Source organism: Mirounga angustirostris, unplaced genomic scaffold (genome assembly GCF_029215605.1).
Source record: "Mirounga angustirostris isolate CCGP_5_RB_7025 unplaced genomic scaffold, mMirAng1.0.hap1 SCAF_15, whole genome shotgun sequence".
NCBI classification, from domain to species: Eukaryota; Metazoa; Chordata; class Mammalia; order Carnivora; family Phocidae; genus Mirounga; species Mirounga angustirostris.
The window spans coordinates 71601793-71614814 of NW_026991723.1; the positions used below are offsets into that span (position 1 = coordinate 71601793).

At 38.9% G+C, this 13022-nt stretch overlaps 1 protein-coding gene across 6 annotated transcripts in view; it reads right to left on the reverse strand.

Moving 5' to 3' along the window:
- SVEP1 (sushi, von Willebrand factor type A, EGF and pentraxin domain containing 1) overlaps positions 1 to 13022 on the reverse strand; it is a 192873-nt gene that overhangs the window by 83782 nt on the left and 96069 nt on the right. For all 6 annotated transcript variants that reach the window (XM_045882897.3, XM_045882896.3, XM_045882895.3 and 3 more), the window contains 4 exons: positions 9645 to 9809; positions 8865 to 9098; positions 6830 to 6991; positions 4862 to 5023 (listed from right to left, as the gene is read on the reverse strand). In XM_045882897.3, coding sequence (XP_045738853.2) covers positions 4862 to 5023; positions 6830 to 6991; positions 8865 to 9098; positions 9645 to 9809 — 723 coding nt within the window. The remainder of the gene's footprint in view (positions 1 to 4861; positions 5024 to 6829; positions 6992 to 8864; positions 9099 to 9644; positions 9810 to 13022) is intronic.

Below are 13022 nucleotides of genomic sequence, written 5' to 3' on the forward strand. Positions count from 1 at the left end.
TTATCACGTAGGCTTTGGATTTTTGTTAATAAAAATTAGTATGGCAGAAATGATTAGCAATGTGGTTGAAAAATTTAGAAATGCACTCAAGGCTCAATGGGGCAGGATACTCCAAGTAATGGCATCTCTTTTTTTGGTATGACCATAAACATTAAATAAACAATAAGGCATTTGTGGTAATCTCAAGATGTTTAGATCAAAGTGTTTAAGCAGAAACAGCCATTCACGTCTTTTGCAAAAGTGCTCTTTTATATCACTGACAAAAAGTCAGGAGTCAAACCAAGAGATGGCAGAAGATATCATAAATATTAATGCTTGTACCTCTGAAACAAATAATACATTATATGTTAAGAAAAAAAAAGAAGATAGCAGGAAGGGAAAAATGAAGGGGGGGAAATCGGAGGGGGAGACGAACTATGAGAGACTCTGGACTCTGAGAAACAAACTGAGGGTTCCAAAGGGGAGGGGGGTGGGGGGATGGGTTAGCCTGGTGATGGGTATTAAAGAGGGCACGTATTGAATGGAGCACTGGGTGTTATACGCAAGCAATGAATCATGGAACACTACATCAAAAACTAATGATGTAATGTACGGTGATTAACATAACATAATAAAATAAAAAAACAACAAAAAAAAGAAAAACAGATTTCTTCTGGCTACATCTGTTATATTAAAACTTTAAACTATAAGTATCTTGGTCAAACAAGATACTTGTTATACCAAAAATATTTGTTATATTAAAACTTTTTTAAAAACATTTTTTAAAGGATTTTATTTATGAGAGAGAGAGAGAGTGTGCACAAGCCGGGGCGGGGTGGGGGGAGGCAGAGGGAGAGTGGGAAGCAGACTCCCCACTGAGCAGGGAGCCCTAAATGGGATTTGATCCCAGGACCCCAAGATCATGATCTGAGCCAAAGGCAGACTCTTAACCAACTGAGCCACCCAGGAGCCCCTAAAACTTTAAATTATAAGTATCTTTGTTTCACCAACAATAAATTAATCTATTCTTTGTTGCTAGATCTCAGAGTTCTAGACAGGGTTTTGCACAAACATATTAAAAGGTTGCTGAGTTTATTCTTTAAAATAAATAAATAAATAAATAAATAAATAAATAAATAAATAAATAAAGTTGCTGAGTTTAAAATGGGTTTTCTGAATCTTAAGTTTCAAAAAATGATTACCTATTTGGAAAAGGTAACTCCAAACAGCTAATTAAAGTAGTTAACTGGAAGCATAGATCTTCCACTGGTAAAGGTATAAAACTTTGGTTTGAGAAAATATCTATGAGTGTGTATGATAAGGTAAAAATACAAATTGTGTCAGTGAAACCAAGATGCTATGATGAATTAAACTCTTTTGCACATACAATTTTTTCGGCACAATCTTACCCTCAAAAAGAAGACTATGCCCCTAGAAACTGACAGAATGCCAAAAATTATACTAATACGTAATAATAAAATCTTAAGATTAAAAATCAGCAAACTGGTTAGTGAACACGTTGTTGTGACGTCTATACTTTGTTTTTTGACATAGAAAATGTAAATTTTCATGTGAAAATTAGCTTAAATTATATTCCAAGGGCAGACAGTTGTCATCAGAAATATATTTTCCAGGAGTGGACAATCAATACTTAATGTATTATTTACACATATAGTAAATATACATATACACATATAGCATATGTATGTGTAAATATAACATACATACATAGTAATAGCATTATCTGTAGTACATAATACAGTATTAAATACACACACATGCACATATACAGAGGCAGTTCCTGATGGTCTAACTTCCTAAGAAGAGAGGGGAGAAAGTTTCATTTTGAATCTTGACCAAAGAAACTATGGTTTCTGAGTCCATAAAAATGGGACAAAATCCTTTTAACTTCTACTCAAGAGAGAAAGAGAGAGAGAGAAAGAGAGAGAAATCTAAGTATACCAAAAGTGATTTTAAAATAGAATTAAAAATAGAGCCTTGAAATGACCAGGAAAAATGTAATCTCACATGTCTGTTCCTGGACAGTGTTAAAGATAACATACAGAGCCCTGGAGCCAAGTGAATTTTGCCTTTTAAATGGGTTTCCTAAGACAAATTGAAAGGTCAGAGACTCTCATCCTAAGTCTCCTTTTAACTTCATCCTATAGGGTTAGGGTAAGAAATGTCATCCTGGCTCAGCAATCATCTTTCCTTTTTCTACAGGACGATGTGTAAACAATACCATCACCAAAAAATCATTTGTGGGACTTATTCTTCAGATAAAAGTCATTTTTAAAAAATGAAAAATTTCTAGGGCACCAGGGTGGCTCAGTTGTTAAGCATCTGACTCTTGACTTCAGCTCAGGTCATAATCTCAGGGTCGTGAGATCGAGCCCGGCACTGGGCTCCGCACTCAGCGGGGAGTCTGCTTGAGATTCTCTCTCTCTCTCCCTCTGCCCCTGCTCTCTCAAATTAATTAATTAATTAATTAATAATTAAATAAAATGAAACAAAATATTTCAGACTCTTGAGTTTGTAACCACAGACCCATAGATATTTAATATCTTAAGTAGTGATAAAAGATGAAATGCATGAAATAAATATTACTTTAATACTTAAATATAGTAGCTGTGTTGATTATATTTTAAGTTCAACATGCTAAACAATGCAAAAAGTGATACTTTAGTAAAAAGTGAGGTAAACCATAAACATACATATAAAAAGAAATCACTACAGAAAGAAAAACTAAGGAAGGAAGGAAGTTTAAAACTAAGAAAAATTTTAAAAAATAAATAAATAAAACTAAGAAAAATATACATAAGGGACTGTTTTAGAAATCATACACATGTAAGTTTAAAGTAAGATGGTGTTTATTTACCACCACAGGGGAGAGTGCTGAGTGTTGCTGTTCCCAACTCACTCATGACAAGAAAATGTGGTTAAACTTGTGCTGGGAATATATTAGGAGAAATACAGCAGTTAACAGAAGTTTAGAGACTTTCTGGGAATCATAATGGCTTAATTGGAATAATTTGGTATTAAACAAACCTCAAGGCTTATTTGGGAAGCTAAAGGGAAAAATCGCCAATTTTGAATTTGTTTTACTGTAAAAATCCTAGTTACTTTTGTGGTTGGAGGGAGAGAAAAAGAAAGAGAATTTTCACTGCAGACCTTCTTCCAAAATTCATCTGTATATTGACAAAATAAGAGTCTCTAGTAGATCTATTTCAGCCATAATGTGGAGTCTTATTTGCCTTTTAATAAAAAAAAAAAAAAAAAAAAACCTCAATGCTGGTATTACACAACAGACATGGTTTATGAGTTTCAATCAGGTCCTAGTTAATTCTCTTCTCTTCAGTGAAACGTCAAGTTAATGAATACTGCTTGCCCAATTCCTCAGGTCTAACAGACTTGTATCTACTGTGATCCTACTACATTGAGATAATATAAGCAGATGGAATATATAAAAACCTGTAATTATAGTAGGCTTCCCCATTTTCTCCCTGCCTCACTAATTTATGAGGACTACATCTCCTGAGATGCAAGGCTGGACACGCCCCTCCCAGCGCCATACAAAAATGTCCTATGTACATAGTTGTTTTCTGGGAATTTGTTTCTAACCGAATGCAGAGGTATATATGACTGGGGTACAATGAGGCTGTGTGTGTGTGTGTGTGTGCGCGCGTGCGCGCAGCTTGAGAGAAATGGGGAGCAAACAGATTGGTCTCTTAAAAACATTGCTATTCAATAAGGGAACAGTTTTTTAATTTTCAGATGGCCACAGACCTTAGATTTTTAAATAAGGATGTAGAAAAAGGGGAGGATATATAATTTTTAAAAAAGTCATGTTTCAGCCAGCATGTTTGTTCTGTTCCCAGTGATATAGCAGAGGTAGGCCAACAACTTTTTATTTTTAATCGAGTTCCATTGACTTTGCAAAGTACGTGGAGTTTGGAGTTCCTGGCAGCAGGATGACCTTGACTCTTAGTTTCACGGCCATTTTAAGTTTTCATCTTTTTGTTTTGTTTACATCTTCTAGCCTTTACCGTGCTGGAAAACTGTACTTGGTAGGGATGTTAGAAATACTTGAAAATTGAAACTCTAATCTTTTTATGTTTATTGTGGTTTTCAACATATGGTCTCTGGACCAAGTAGAAGCAGCATCCCTGGCAAATTAGTTGGAAATGTAAATTCTCAGGCCCCACACCAGACCTGCTGACTTAAAAATTTGAGGGCTGGGGCCAGCAATCTATGTTTTTAAGCCCTTCACGCTGACATTTGAGATCTGAAATTAGTCGTACTCAATTTTTCCTGTTACTTTAAGAATCACTGGGGGCAAGGTGGGGGCACTTAAAAAGAAAACCAGACAAGTTAAGTCAGAATGTCTGGGAGCCAAGATTGGGCTTCAGTGTTTTAAAAATGCTGAGGTAAATGTGCAGATAATTCCAAAGTGCAGCCAGAGTGGATAACCACTCACAAAAACCTGCAAACTGTAGGAAATGAAATATCATAATTCATAAAATGTCTTTTTAGAGTTTCAAGGAACATGAGACAGGACCTCACTTCAGAAAGGAAGAAACGAAGTTCCTAGATGAGATGCATTTCTACCATATAATGAAGCCACATGTTTATTAATGTTGAATACTAGCACCAAGTCTTGTACTTTTTTTGTGTGTTCCTAAAGTCACCAGCACAGTGTTTATATTGAGAGTGTTTATACTTAAGCATTGACTGGCTGAATACATGGAAACTCTCCATGAAGAGACAGTTATTTACATTCTTTGCATACAGTAGACATATGGTTTTGCTGAAAATAGTCCACTCCTCCATGCATAGAATCTATGGGGTTTGAAGAAATATCAGTGTCTAAGGCTTTGATAACCTCCACAAGCAGAAATATTCACGGCTCCTCTTTTCACAGTGGAAGTATTTTCTGGACACGAGACGCAACTCCGGGAACCAAATGCTGGCTGATAACTGCCCAGCGGACACGATTCACAAATCTCAAGCCCATTTGATGAGTAGGTGCCTTGTTTGCACTGAGCTGAAAAGAAAAATGTAATATGGTTAAGAATGATGACATTAAGCTATACAAAACACAAAGTACTCCAAGCATGTAGATGGTAGTTTCAGACTGCTTCATGCTTCTCTGCGCTAATAAGCTTTAGACTGATTTCCGGTTACTTTCTTTATTACCTGGCATAGCCACAGAGAAAGCACCAATAAATGGTTTTTGAGTGAAGTTAGAAATCTCATCTCAGAAAGGTGTTTTGACAAGAACAAGTTGTACAGAGGGGAACTTGTTCTTGTATAAGTTCTCAGCTTGTACTGAATTCTCTGGAGTAACAGAAACAAAACCTCAAACTGGGCGAGAGCCTCAAAAGTACACGGGCACCTTTGTTTCTCTACGAATTGGCCCTCTTATGTCCCCCTATCTGCAGACCCCATCGGAGGGCTGGCGGAGTAGAAAGTACAAGTAGTCTTAGCATGAGGCCCAGGGAAATTAAGCAACTTTCTAAGATTCATAGCAATGGTTCTGTGGGAGAGCAGGACTAGGGCCAGAATCCTCAACCCCTAGTGCACAATCCTTTTCTTCTGCTCTTGTTCTCCAAATGATGCTCATTGTCAGCATTTTTAGCGCACTTCTAATCACCTAGTAGAGCTCTCCAGTTTCTATTTGTCATTAAGCAATCACACCTGCATTTGTAACAACAGCAAGGGGCACAGTTCTGAAATTTCTTTTTTTAGGTGTATCTTTTTTTTTAAAGTTTGTTTGTTTGTTTATTTATTTATTAAAGTCATCTCTGCACCCAACATGGGGCTCAAAATCATGACCCCAAGATGAAGAGTACCTGCTCTACTGACTGAGACAGCCAGGAGCCCCTTAGGTATATCTTATTGTAACTTTAATCGTGAAAGAAAATGTTTCCATCAGAAATGTTTATTGAGAATGATAATAAAATGTTTTGAAAATATGGAGTATTTTAGTAGCAAGAATACATGCATATTAGTAACCTATAGTTATTAATTTCCAAGTAAGTGGAGAATTGATCTCATTGTATCAAATATTATTCTAACAAAATGCAAACTCATGATTGCTAAAATGTTATGAAAGTCCTTTCCACCAATTAATTTGAGATTCGATAAAAAAAATCTGAGCTAATTGATAAATGCAGATTAGAATTGGGGCACCTGGGTGGTGCAGTCAGTTAAGCATCTGACTCTTGATTTCCACTCAGGTCATGAAATCAGGGTTCTGGGATCGAGCCCCGGGTCAGGCTCCATGCTCAGCGTCGAGTCTGCTTGAGGTTCTCTCTCTCCCTCTGCCCCTCCCACTTGTGCTCTCTCTCTCTCAAATAAATAAATAAATCTTTTTTAAAAATGTGGATTAGGGGCGCCTGGGTGGCTCAGTTGGTTAAGCAACTGCCTTCGGCTCAGGTCGTGATCCTGGAGTCCCGCGATCGAGTCCCGCATCGGGCTCCCTGCTCCTTGGGAGCCTGCTTCTCCCTCTGCTTCTCTCTCTCTCTCTCTCTCTCTCTGTCTCTCATGAATAAATAAATAAAATCTTTAAAAAAATAAATAAATAAAAATAAATAAATAAAAATAAAAATGTGGATTAGAATTATTGACAATGGAGTTTGACTTAGAGCAACAGAATATTCCAAAGGGAAAAAAAACAGACTTCTTTAAAGTGAGGGAAACATTAAGGTAACAATTTAAAATTAAAAGAAAAAAATAAATCAGTGAAATTGCTTGTAGTAATGCTCTTATTTCATCCTATTTGCCATTTAGACTTCATACGTGAAGGTAAAATTCAGGCTTCTGGTCAAAATGTGCACTAGGCCATTACCTTTGCATTCTGAGATGCTTCTTGAATGGAGATACTCAGTATATGTCCCAGCTGGACAGGGTTTGCACTCCAGTTGCCCTTCTTCATCCTGATAGAATCCACGCAAGCAGCTTTCACAGATAGAACGTTCCAGAGAATAAAAGGTTCCCAAAGGGCAATTGACTGAAAAGAAAACCAACAGGAAACACTGAAACCAGTAAACTATAGAAACGGAACACATTTAGGTTCCTTTTTCCTAAGGCATGAAAATAATAAAGCATGCTTCCAAGTACTAAGCTTACTGTCAGAGGTTTACTCACAAGATACACCTTCCAGAAATGTATTCCTAGAAACAAACAGTAAGATTTTTTTTAAGAAAATGAAAATTCTTATTGCCCAAGCTTAGGGCTTGTGTGATAGGAGCCTTAAAGTGTGGGTTAAACCAGGTCATCCTGGGAAACATATAGCTAACAAAGAAAAGGCTGCTGTAAGGAAAGAATAAAACGTGAACACTTAGGTTAATCTGAGGTTTCAAGATATGAAAAACAGTTTCTTAGCTGTTCCTCCAAATGGTTCCCTTATGAAACTGACTGCTGGTCTATTACAGCATCATTTCTAGAAACAAAACCAAGCAAAGGTTGTGAGTCTAAACCAGGTGAGTTAAGCAGACCCTCGTCTCTGCTTACAGGAAATACTGTCCACTAAAGGTAAGTCTGAGACATCCTTGGACTCAAGGGTCCCAAGGAAACGGGCCAATTTGAGGACCTTCCTTCCTTGGAGATTTGGTCTGCTACTTGGCAGGCTTGAAGTGACTCAGGATTTCTGAGACCAAAGCGGAATGTTAAGCCCATGGAAAGACTGCTAGCAAAGTGAGTATTTGTATAGAGAGGATACTTGAAATTAGCACCTAGATGATTCCGATGATAAAGTGTGTAAGAATTATGTGGGAACTCACTAAAGATTCAGATTCCAAGGCTCTGCCCCCCCCAGTGTTGGATGTATTAGTTCTGGGATGGGGCCCTAGTCAAGATGCACTTTGATAGGCCCTTCAGGGGATGTTGACACAGGTGGTCTGAAGACCATACTGAGAAACGCAGAACACTGATCAAGGTGATTCCTAATTTTTACTCACAACGTAGGGAGGAAACAAGAACAGGTTCAGAATGACCATTTTAAGGTGCTTTTGTTGGGCTGAATTTATCACCCACGTAAGTGAGCTCTGGGAATATCAATAAGAACTGTTGAGGAAGGTTTTCCAAGCAAGGGGAAAGACCCCATGCCTCCAGAGAGGTAAACACCAGACTCACATACAGAGTTTGGTTAGAGGAGTCTCCCCTATCTATAAACAATGACTTACTTGGGAAACAGGCTGGAATTGATGCAGATTGTGGCAGTCTGGGTTAAAAGTTAAGGGGCTGTGGGTAAGGAGAATGAGGAGTGGCTGTTTAATGGTTATTGGGGGTCTCCTTTGGAGGTGATGAAAATATTTTGGTGGTGGTGATGGCTGAACAGCATCGTGAGTGTGCTAAATGCCACTGAACCATACTCTTTAAAATGGTTGATTTTATGCCATGTGAATTTGGCACTGGCTACCTGGGTGGAAATCTTAGCTACACCACTTACTGTCTTAATAGATAAGACTTCCTGAGTAAGTTCCCAGCCTCTCTGGCTTCAGTTTTGCCATCTGTAAAATGTGCTTACTAGTAATAGCACTTCACAGAGTTGCTAAACAGAATTAAACACGAGAGGTGCTCAGCCAGCCTACGGAAGTGATCAGAAAGTATTAGTCATTGTTACTGGAGATGCTGCTAAAAGTTGTGAGCTCTAAAGATCTAGAAATAAAACTAAGATCTGAGTCCCTTACCTGAAATAGTTTTCTTGTCCTGAACAACGGTGGTTTACTTAGATTCCTGAGACAAAATAATAATAAGAACAACCACACAACAATTGCAAAATGTTTCATTTCAATACCCTTGTATAGTTGTAAAGCAGCTCTACTCGTCTCATCTGACCCACTATGAGCCAGACATTTTTTTATCGCAGCAAAAAGTCTTACCACACATACGCCCTCTCAGCACCGAGCCTGGTCTGCAGAAAAGGAAAGCCTTCTCTGTCTCTAACGAATTGCTGTCGGCTACCAGAATTTCAGATGAAAGCTGAAAGGAGTACATGGGCTCCTGACTGAGGGTCCTTTCCAGTTGATTTGTGATGGTTTCCAAAGTCTTAATGAGTCGCTGCTGATTTTCCAGCTCAAGGGTATCATTTCTTTCATCGGGTAATAGCACACTAGCTGAGATAAAAACAAGACGAAATAAAACATAACACACACACATGGTGTTTCAGGAAACCATTTGTAGTTAGTTTGCTTTTGTTTTGTTTTTTTTTTTACCAAAAAGAAATGGCACATTAAAAATCTTCCGGGAAAAATAAACTCACACTCAACCACTACTTACTGAGCAACTAGTATATGGATAATGTTAAGAACAATGCAATTTGTTTTAATCCTTCTCTCATTTGCTGGATCTACATCACCTTTTTGTGAAGCTCTTCCTTACAGCATGTTAAATTTCTGTAAATTCTTGCTTTTTAAAAACATGCCTTAGTTCGTCATGCCAAGGTGAGTACAAAGCAGGATGCTTGTTGCTGCGAGAATCATAAAATACATCTGTGATATTAAATTGCAAAAAATGACAAAACTTAGGTGATGGTGCTCTCCCTAATTTTCAGTTCCAGGATTATTTCCTAAGAATGATAACACATGGAAAATTTGCAAAATAGGTTTCCCACCAAGAATTTCACATTATATTGTCTTTTCAAACAGACAGTCTATCCTTACCTGTGATGTTAAAAATTAACTTAATTTTGTGGTTAGATAATGGGGCACTTCTTCTAATTCGTGAAGATCTGGCTTTGCCGACACCTGTGGGTGTTTCTTGCATGGAGTCCAAGAAATCATCGTAAGAGTAATCCAGCCTATTAGCTGCACCCCAACCACCAGGTCCTGGACAGTTGGGGCAGAGAAACAAGATTCTACAGTTGCCTTTTTATCTGCATTTAGGTTTGAATGTTAAGCCACAAGTCAAATTGCCCCTATTTCTTCAATTGTCCATAATGTACTGCATATGGGGATGCATCTAGAATCTCATTTATTTCTCATCTATAATCTTATATTGTAATTTTTAGGCACTTCATTTTAGATCTAGATTACCAATGAATTGCACAAGAAGAAAGAAAAGTCCCTTTGGAGCTACCTGGGCATTTAAGCCATTCTTACCTTTGAGTTAATAGTTAATTACCTTAGCTTTAGAGGTAAATAGGATATGGGTGCAGAATTTTAATCAATTCCTACTTCCCTTCAGGGTTTGCTCCATTCTTTTTTAAAAATTTTAATATCAGCTTTATAAACTTAATGCAAATGAACAGGTTTCCTTTTATGAAGATTATTCAGGATACTGCATTATATTTTAAAGGTGGGGGCAGGGGTGCCTGGGTGGTGCAGTCAGTTAAGCAAAGGACTCTTGGTTTCAGCTCAGGTTGTGATCTCAGGGTCGTGGGATCAATCCCCACATCATGGTCTCCATGCTCAGCATAGAGTCTGCTTGAGATTCTCTCTCCTTCTCCCTCTGCCCTTCCCACTTGTGCTCACTCTCTCTCTCTAAAATAAATAAATAAATTTTAAAGGTGGGGACAGTTTCTGAAGGTAGCATGTAAGTTAAATGTGTATGTAACCAGGCTAGAGTATATAACATGGATATGTGAGATTCTTTAGATGCCCCAGTGCCATTGTGACCACCCACATGGATTCAGATTGTAGCTTCTGGATGTAGGGTATAAGGGTGTACAATTCTAGTCAAGTTACTTTCCTCTCTCTCAGCCTCAGTTTCTTCATTTATAAGTTGAGGTCATTCTTCTGACCTCACAGGTTTGGGGGATAACTCAGACAATATATATACCATTCAGCTCAGCATTTGACTCATTCTAAAACCTCAGTAAATGATATTAATATTGGTCTGGGTATATTGTTGTTGTGTGATTATGTGCTTTAAATATCAAATTGTATTTATACAGGCCTGTCCACCTATGTAAGTGGTTTAAGATTTTTAAATGAAATTTAGAGTTTTAAATAAAATAAGCTCTTAAAATTTTTTTTTGTCTAATTTATGTCTTTGGCCATTAAAATTACCTAAGATAAATATTTTTGTTTTTCACTTAAACATCTTTCCCACAAGCATTATGTAGCCATTATAAAAAAACAGATGAGCGGGGCAGAGCAAGATGGCGGAGGAGTAGCAGACCTGGATTTCGTCTGGTCTCAGGAATTCAGCTGGATAGGGGTCAAACCATTCTGAACACCTACAAACTCAACAGGAGATCGAAGAAAAGAAGAGCAACAACTCTCTCATCAGAAAAGCGACCACTTTCTGGAAGGTAGGATGTGCGGAGAAGTGAATCCGAGGCGATATTTGGGAGGATAGACAGTGGGGTAGGGGCCTCCGTCGGCCGCTTCTGGCAAGTGATAGAACCACGGAGCACAAAATCGGAACTTTTAAAAGTCTGCTCCGCTGAGGGACGTCACTCCGGTGGCTAAGCGGGGGGTGGAACCCTCTGGGACAGTGTGGTCTCAGGACCCCCGGGGTCACAGAAAGACCGGGGGTGCCTGAGTGCGGCAGAGCTCCCAGGGATCGGAGCAGGGAAGCCGGCTGCAGAGGCGGAGCCCAGGCGCGGGCTCTCAGCTCGGGGTGGCCATAAACCGTGATCCGCGGCACAGTCGGGCCCCTGCTCCTCCAGCAGGGACCCAACAGGCGGCAGATCCGGGGAGACTCACCTTCCTCCCCCGGGAGGAGCCGCGCGGGAGTGCACCGCGGGGATCTGCTGGGTTTGGAGACTCCACCCGGGCTCGGGGGCCAGAGATAGAGGCGCGCGGTCACAGGCCGGGTGAGCAGGGAGTGTGGCCGGAGACCGGGGAGACGGGAGTGACTGACGGCTTTTCTCTGGGGGCTCACTGAGGAGCGGGGCCCCGAGTTCTCGGCTCCTCTGGGGTGGAGATTGGGAGGCTGCCATTTTCACTCTCGGCCTCCACCGCTGCACGGAAAGCTCGCAGGGAACAAAAGCTCCCGAGAGCAAACCCCAGCCGATTACTTAGCCCGGACCGGGCAAGGGCGGGGCAATTCTGCCTCCGGCAAGGATTTTTGGAAACCACGGCAACAGGCCCCTCCCCCAGATCAGCGAGAACAGCCAGCCAAGACCAAGTCTACCGATCAATGAGAACGGCAGAACTCCAGCGCTAGGGGAATAATGCACATAGAATTCATGGCTTTTTTACCATGATTCTTTAGTCTTTCAAAGTTAATTTTTTTTAACTGTCTTTTTTTTTTTTGAATTTTTCTTTTTCCCTTTTTCAACCAACATCTTATCAATTCCTTTTTTAAAACACATTTTTATTTTTCATTTTTAGAGTCATATTCTATCCCTTCATAGTAGTTACCCATATTTTTGGCATATATATATAAGTTGTTCTCTCTTTAAAATTTTGAGATAGTTTCTTCTAACAGATCAAAATATACCCTAAATCTCTAGTGTATGGTTTTTTTCTACTCCCCTGCCTGATCATATTCTCTCCCTTTTTTTCTTTTTTTTAACCTCTTCTTTCTTTTTTCAAACAACTTATCAATTCCTTTTATAAAATTTTTTATAATTTTCATCTTTACAGTCCTATTCCATCCCTTCATCATATCAACCCTTATTTTTGTACATATATAAGTTTTTCTTTCTTTAAAATTTTGGGAGGCACTTTCTTCTAACAGACCAAAATACACCCAAAATCTAGTGTGTGGCACTGATCTATGCACCAGCCTGATCATATTTGATCATATTCTGTTTTGTTTTTGTTTTGTTCTGTTTTTCTTTGTTTTTATCTTTATCTTTTTCTTTTTTTTTCTTTTTCTTTTTTCTCTCTTTCCCTTTCTTTTCCCCCTGCTTCAGGTCTTTTCTGATTTGTTTAGAGTATATTTTCTTGGGACGTTGTTACCCTGTTAGCATTTTGTTCTCTCATTCATCTATTCTCCTCTGGACAAAATGACAAGACGGAAAAAATCACCTCAACAAAAAGAACAAGAGGTAGTACCAACTGCCAGGGACCTACTCATTACAGACATTAGTATGATGTCAGATTTAGAGTTCAGAATCATCACTTTAAAGATACTAGCTGGGCTTG